This window comes from Perognathus longimembris, chromosome 2, assembly GCF_023159225.1.
Source record: "Perognathus longimembris pacificus isolate PPM17 chromosome 2, ASM2315922v1, whole genome shotgun sequence".
Lineage (NCBI taxonomy): Eukaryota > Metazoa > Chordata > Mammalia > Rodentia > Heteromyidae > Perognathus > Perognathus longimembris.
In genome coordinates, this window is record NC_063162.1 from 141,950,289 (window position 1) to 141,958,180 (window position 7,892).

At 43.8% G+C, this 7,892-nt stretch overlaps 1 protein-coding gene across 1 annotated transcript in view; it reads right to left on the minus strand.

The window, feature by feature from the left end:
- The window catches only part of Dgki (diacylglycerol kinase iota), a 327,861-nt gene extending 326,539 nt beyond the window's left edge, over positions 1-1,322 (minus strand). Inside the window, exon 1 of the mRNA XM_048340285.1 lies at positions 1,207-1,322. Coding sequence (XP_048196242.1) covers positions 1,207-1,250 — 44 coding nt within the window. The 5' untranslated portion in view covers positions 1,251-1,322. The remainder of the gene's footprint in view (positions 1-1,206) is intronic.
- Between the last annotated feature and the right edge of the window lie 6,570 nt (positions 1,323-7,892).

Sequence of the window (7,892 nt, forward strand, 5' to 3'; positions counted from 1 at the left end):
ACAAATCGCACCAACCCCCAGCCCCAGAAAAATGGACATAAAAACGTGTGCTTTTCAAGTGCTCCCTAGGGGTGGAGGTTTTACAGATTGATCTGAATTAGCCCTCACACCACGGTAGGCATTATTTTCATTTAATAGATGAACAAACAGGCTCACAGAGGCCATGCAACCTGCTGAAGGCTACAGAAGCAAGTGACTCAGGTACCTAGCGCCATATGCGCATTCTTTGTTGGCAAGGTAGATGCGTGGAAAATGGGAAACCCCATAAATCTAAGCACAGAGATGTTATATTTTACATAATATATGATATTATATATATATATATATAAGATCGCTGAGGTGTATAGACAAATAAGCAAGTCAGACACATTAAGAGTCTATTGTCCTTTTTCAGTCACATAAGCTTATTTTTGTGACTAATTTGAGCTATGGTTGTAAAATGCTACTGGGTTCTACTTAGAGGGTCTTTGAAAACTAACTGAAACCTTATTCCCCCAGACAATGAACTTGTTGTTCCCAGAGTGGTTTAGTAAGGAGACAAGAGGCCGGGTGTGGGCTCTGGTGGACTGTCACCCTGGATTCATGTCTCCACCTGCCCCTGTGAGAGGCTGAGGAGTGAGACCCACCCCATTTACTGAGCAGACGTATTTCCTAGCAAGAAAGGGCAGAAGGTTGTCTCTATTTATAAAAAATACAAATGCCACTATTTCCTAAAACAAAGTTGTAAGTGCCTCTGGCATATCACAGAAGACCATATATGGGCTGTATCTAAACTCACTGATGGATTTGATACTGAGTCAGAAAGAAGTACTCCATTGAGCACCATGAAACGGCACCAAAAACATTTCCACTGCAGAAAACAAAGGAATTCCTCTGAGTTCCGATTTTCCAAACTGGGCTTTTTATTACTTTTTTTTTTCACTCTAACTCTGACACAGGTCAGTCAAAAAAGGAGAATTTTCTGAGCAAGTTCTGCTGGTACAAACTAAAACAAGTAATTTCCATGCCACTTCCGCCCACATCAGATCCCCAACTCTGGAGATATCCCCTTTTGTTGCAATTACAATGGCTACTTTGCCTATGTGAATAGTGTTTCATCCACTGTCCAGTTCAGCTGAATATGTGGCTAAAACACATATACCGTTACCATCCCCAACACACAGACACACACACACACACAGAGTAAAAAGTAAAGTTGGACTCCACCTTCGCCCCATCCAGGACTGCTTTTCCTTCCAGCGATCCCACATGTCTCGGTTGCAGCAACAGCCTGGTACCCAGAAGCCCCTTGTCAAGTGGCATCTACTCCACTAAGGGCAAACAGCACACACACACACACACACACACACACACACACACACACACCACCCTCCCCCTTGAAAACCACAGCTACGCCCCATCTAATTCCCTCCCTCTGCTCTTCCTCATCCTGGCAACGCAGAAAATGAGGTGGGATGGGCTTAGGAAAGGGTGGGAAGAAGGGCAAGCAAGAGTCAAGGTTTCTGTGATATCACAGGGGCTGTTATTAGTGGCTGCTAACTACTTCTGACAAGATGTGAGAATTCTCCGTCTGCCATCAACATCCATAAACCATTCTCAAGTATTTCCATTCAGCACTTTTTCCAACCAGGTCTACTCACATAGTTTTTTTTTTCTTCTTTTTCTTTCTTTTTTTTTTTTTTTTAACACATTGGGTTGACGCTGACTCAGACTCGCCAGCTGAAGTTCTCTGACTCATACTGATTTTCCTTTTTTTTTTTTTTAAACTCCTTGAGTCCTGAAAATGTATTCTCCACTGACCCTTACATCTACTCTTATAGGAAGAGGAGGGCCAGAGAGAGGATTAAATAGAAGAATCATAAGCTTTGGATTTGAGAAAAATTAAATGGGAGGATAATAGAAACAACACTCGAAAAGTTTTCTCAAGCTCTAATAGACAGACACCATGTTTCAGGCAAGCTGTTCTCTGGGTCCTAGATTTTCTACTTTCCCCTCATGGTCTACAATGGTGCCCCTGTCATTCTCCTTTCTTTCCTATCCAGCTCTGTCTTGGATTAAGGATGTGTGATTATACACCTTCCTGGTGCCAAATTCTAAGTGAATTGTAGGATGAACTTAATGTTCACAAGGTCTGCTTTCATGTGTCTTATGTTCAAGTAGTAACACATATGTGTGTTGACGTATGCATATATATGTTGTATGCTGTATTTCTCATAGTTGGACAAGTGACTGGCTATGACACACACTTTGAACAGGTAATTCCTCACTGATCAGTGATAATATTCACTGGGTTTACAGAAAGATGTTACTTATAATGCCAAAACACTGGGAAATGTTAAGCAGTAGGAAACTTGATTAGATAAATTTATTACACATTTTACAGGATACTATCCTGTCATTAGGAACAATGAAGTAGATGATTATAGTCTCATATTGAAAGACATCGACCAATGATGTATTGTTGAACAAAAGAATGAGCAGTAAGATATAGATGCTTGCAAGTGCAATGAGTGAATCATTGTATTAGATTGATGTGTTTCCCTGTTTCAAATCATACTTGACATGGAGCTATCCATTAGCTAGAGACAGACACATCACCAAACAAAAGACCAGACCAGCTAAGAGTCAACAAACGCTTTCAAGATTATGACAATGATTCGATGAGCAATTTACCCTTTAACTCAAATCACTCAGAAGGGAATTATGAGTATTTTAGTTCATGTAGATAATAGAAGAGAACATACTTTAAGTGCTGAGTTACATATTTATTTATATTACGATATTAGTGGTTGAACACATTTACTGTTATTTTGGTGTGTGTGAGAGAGTTCATTTAAAAGGAGTTCATTTAAAAACAGGGAGGAAGCTGAGCACTGGTGGCTCACAGCTGTAATCCCAGCTACTTAGGAGGCTGAGACCTGAGGATCACGGTTCAAAGCCAACCCACACAGAAAAGTTCTTGAGATTCCATCTCTAATTAGCCAGCAAAAAGCTGAACCAGAGGAGTGGCTCAAACGGTATAGTGCCAGACATGAGCAACCAAGTGTTACAGGATTTGAGGGAGGGGGTTCCCCATCCTTCCAAGAGCCCACCACTCAAGACAGTCTCAAGCAAAATGATGGATTTATTGGGGAAGCAAAACACGAACTGACCGGCCAGGGACGCAGCACAGACTCGGGAGCAGAACTGCAACAGTGAAAAGCGGGCTGACCAGCCAGGGACACAGTGCAAACTCGGGAGCTGCCACCGTGACCCCGAGTAGTCCTCAAATTGGGGTTTATAAAGGTAAAAGCGCAACACAGATGTAGGGGATTGACGCAGTGGGTAGAGAAGCAACAAGTTAAGGAAGCCATTTACAGAAGCAGAATTTGGGGGTCAGGATGACTTAATCTATTCCCCCCAACATTTCCTACCATGTTTCCCTAGTCAAGATGGAGTCATCTCTACAACACAAGCAAAGCAGGAGGGTCCTGAGTATTTGTCATAGCAGCACAATTGACAAAGACTGTTTATGAATTTTATTCAAACCCTATAAAACCATCACAATCAGAAGAGGGGGTGGAACATACTTTGTTGAAATTCCCAAGTAAGTGATGATTGTGTAGAGGTCCATTTTCTTTCCTATTTATTGATTTATTGCTGGTCCGGGGGCTTGAACTCAGTGCTTGGGTGCCATCCCTGTGCTTCTTTTTGCTCAAGGCTAGTGCTCTACCACTTGAACCACAGCACTACTTCCAGGTTTTTCTGAGTGGTTTATTGGAGATGAGAGTCTCTTGGACTTTTCTGCCCAGGCTGACTTTGAACCACGATCCTCAGATGTCAGCCTCTTGAGTAGCTAGGATTACAGGTGTGAGCCAGCTGTGCCTGGCTTATTTCCTCCTTATGAATTTGAAATTTACATAATAGTGGAAAGTAAATATATATATATGAAAATATACTCTTAGTGTGTATTAATCATACTAAAGGGGTTTCATCATGGTGATTCACAAGTGCATATGTTGTAATTTAGCCAGACTAATTTAATCACTTGCTCTCTCTTAATTCAAGTGAGACCATAAAGCATGGATTTAGCAACTGGCAATGAAGCAGCCAAGATGAAAGGGGCCTGGCTCTCCAGGAGATGACCGGTGACTGATGATCTCAATGGAAAGAGAAAGAGAGAGAAGAAAAGAGGGATGAAGAGGGATGGAGAGGGAGGGAGGGAGGGAGGGAGAGAGAGAAAAAGAGAGAGAGAGAGAGAGAGAGAGAGAGAGAGAGAGAGAACAACTTGTGGATCTCAAGTCATTCCTGACAGTCTTTCCCTGTCACTGAGCCTATAATCGTCCTCTATATATGAGAAAGCATAATCCTCAAAGGTGCCCATAGAAACCATTAGATTGCTAACCGGGCAGGGCACCTAAGAGCTTAAGAACAAAGAGATGGCTCCCGGGTTTCTCATTTGAAAATCCGGAGAAGGTAAGGGCATTCTCAGAGCCATTTATTAAATCTGAAGAGAAATTCTATGAAGATGAATGGACAGCTGGGACTGGTGACAATGTTTAGAGAAGTGATGTGAGCTAAGTTTGTAAGGTTTTGATCAGAAAACTCCTAGGCACTGTCAGATGTATGAGCATATGCTCAGGAAGGGGCCTGGGGACAGGTTCCAGGAGTCACCAGCACAGAGGAAAGCAGTGGTTGTCAATAACTTCTCATGATATTCACAACTGTTCACCCTTGAGTGAGGAGAATGGGGGCACTGGAGGGGAGGGGAGTGGAAGGGAGTGGAGGGAAGGGAAGGACGGGGCTTGACGTTATGTGCACCCCTTCCCCTAAGATAGCCAATCATGAATCCATGCCACAAAATTCCTTACCCAAAGATACAGAAAAGTTTAAAAGAAACAAGGGCAGGAAGACCCGATTTCTGTAACCAGAGGTCTCAGTGACTATTCTCTCCAAAGCATTACATGACAAGAAATGACCTGTGCTTAAGAAAGGAACTGGACTACTTGTATATTTTACCAGAGAAGGTGTCAGGAAATGATTTATAAAGCTCATACTTCCTTAATCACACAAAGGGCATAACAGGATCCCAAAGGAGACATTTTTTGGAGAGACTGTTCAAGGGGGCTGCTAGTCAGGGCTACTTGCCTCTTCCCCTCAGGCTAAAAGAGGGGGCTGAAGATGAGGAAGTTTGTATCTGACTCACACCTAAGATACAATAGTAGAACTGGATATGCTGGCTGATTTGAGGGTACATCTCAGAGATTTTGCAGAAACAAAGGGGGCCCTGTGTCATCTTCCACGAACAAGGTATGGGCTATGAGCCAGGCATCCCAAGCTTGTCTTAGGAACAAGCAGGAGCCTATGGGCTGAGCGAAGTATAAGCAGGATAGCAATGCATTGCCTATGTCTTAGAGGAAAAGGAGATAAGAGACCCTTTGGCAAGGTGGGAAGAAAGCATCTGCAGTGACTTCTACCAAAGAATTCCGGAGGGAAGCCATCTTAAATATCCGCTACCTCCAGACAGCACCGACCGTGGACTGATAGCTCAAAGGGGCCAAGGAGAACAGTTGTCCTTACTATTGTCCCTCCTCCTTGCCCCAAGCCAACTTCAACTCCATGGACATGCACTACTCAGCTCAACAAATAGAAGGGAAGGAGGGCAGTGTGGAGAAGCAAGAGAAGCCAGCCAACCTTCTGCTCAGACTTCAGGGTTAGGGAAGCCCACAACAGGGAGGAAAGAATACTTGACTATAAATCAAAGCTGGAGTTCTGATTGTCAAAAGCTCTAGATGTTGCAGTTATTGAATTAGTACAGTTTGTCTATGATCTGAGTGATTGTAATGGCCAGGGGGGAAAATGTCTGCCAAGAAGGTGAAAAGAATGGATTGAACAGAAGATGGAATTCAAATAATCTCCAACTATCACTGACTAACTATTCACTTCCTGCTTCCTGTTCATACCCCATCAGTTGAATCTGGTCCTCTCCAATGGTATAGTTTACTCATAGGATTAAATACTGAACATGTCAAAATGGCTCTAATTAGTTTGATCACATCCATATTATAGAATCTTTTTTCCTCTCCCATCCTAGAGTCTGGGCGCTGTTCCTGAGCTTCTTTGTGCTCAAGGCTAGCACTCTACCACTTGAGCCACAGCACAACATCTAGCTTGCTTTGAGTAGTTTCTTGGAGATAAGAATCTCACAGACTTTCCTGCCTGGGCTGACATCCAACCATGATCCTCAGATCTCAGAGGGTAGGATTACAGACAGGAGCCACTGGCACCCAGTGAATCATTTTTTGTTTTTTGTTTTTTGTTTTCTTTGGCCAGTCCTGGGCCTTGGACTCAGGGCCTGAGCACTGTCCCTGGCTTCTTCCCGCTCAAGGCTAGCACTCTGCCACTTGAGCCACAGCGCCGCTTCTGGCCGTTTTCTGTATATGTGGTGCTGGGGAATCGAACCTAGGGCCTCGTGTATCCGAGGCAGGCACTCTTGCCACTAGGCTATATCCCCAGCCCCCAGTGAATCATTTTTTAAAAAATAATAAATTATGTACAGGAGACTATTTAAAAAAAAAATAATGAATTACAGCTGGGCAGTGGTAGCTCATGCCTATAATCCTAGCTACTCAGGAGGCTGAGATCTGAGGACCACAGTTTGAAGCCAGCCTGCACTAGAAAGTCCCTAAGATTCTTTTTTTTTTTTTCCAAATTTTTATTATCAAACTGAGGTACAGAGAGGTTACAGTTTCATACGTTAGGCACTGGATACATTTCTTGTACTGTTTGTTACCTCATCCCTCATGCCCCCCTCCCCCCCTTTTCCCTTTCCCCCCATGAGGTGTTCAGTTCACTTACACCAAACAGTTTTGCAAGTATTGCTTTTGTAGTTGTTTGTCTTTTTTTACCCTGTGTCTCTCAATTTTGGTATTCCCTTTCTATTTCTTACTTCTAATACCAGCATACACGGTTTCCAATAGACTCAGATAAGATTACAGAGTCTGATTACTCACCAAAAAGCTGAGAATAGAGTTGTGGTTCAAATAGTAAAGTGCTAGCCTTGAGCAAAAAAGGCTCAAGGACAGTGCCCAGGCTCTGAGTTCAAGCCCTAGGACTCTCACACACACACGAAGATGAATCATTCCCTAAATGTGGGACAGAAAGGTAGGCACGGTAGGGCTATGATGACAAGTACCTTCTGTCTGGGCTCCTTCACCTACATGTTTCTTGTTTGGTTTTGTTTTTGTTGCCAGTCCTGGGGCTTGAACTCAGGGCCTGAGCACTGTCCCTGGCTTCTTTTTTGCTCAAGGCTAGCACTCTGCCATTTGAGCCACAGCACCACTTCTGGCTTTTTCTATATATGTGGTGCTGAGGAATCGAACCCAGGGCTTCATGTGTACGAGGCGAGCACTTTACCACTAGGCCATATTCCCAGCCCCCACCTACATGTTTCTGAGTATACCAAGACCACGGCCTTCCAGCCATACTCTCTGTCTCTTCTGGGCCCATATTTCCAGCTGCCTACCAGACAGTGCAAGTGGGTGGGGCTCATCTCTATTCCAAAACCATTCTGGCCAGATTTCTACAAATTGTCATATCTTTTCCCAATCCAACTTACTCCCAGCTTTTCTCTTCACCACCTTTCTGTCTCACATAGCACCAACAGAAAGTCTTCCTGTTTCCTCACTTTCAAGGTAGAGTGTGGCTTTCCACCTAAGCTGGCCAGGCTGTGAGTCTCCCGTTTGTGCTTTGCCCCATCACTGGGAGGGCGGGGGCTCAACACTGCCCAGTTATTGTGCTTCCCCGTAGCTGGGATAACAGGCGCCTACCACTGTACTCAGCCATACTTGAAGCGGAGTTATACCAACTTTGATGACTAGGCTGGCCTTGAAATGCAATCCTCAGATCTCTGC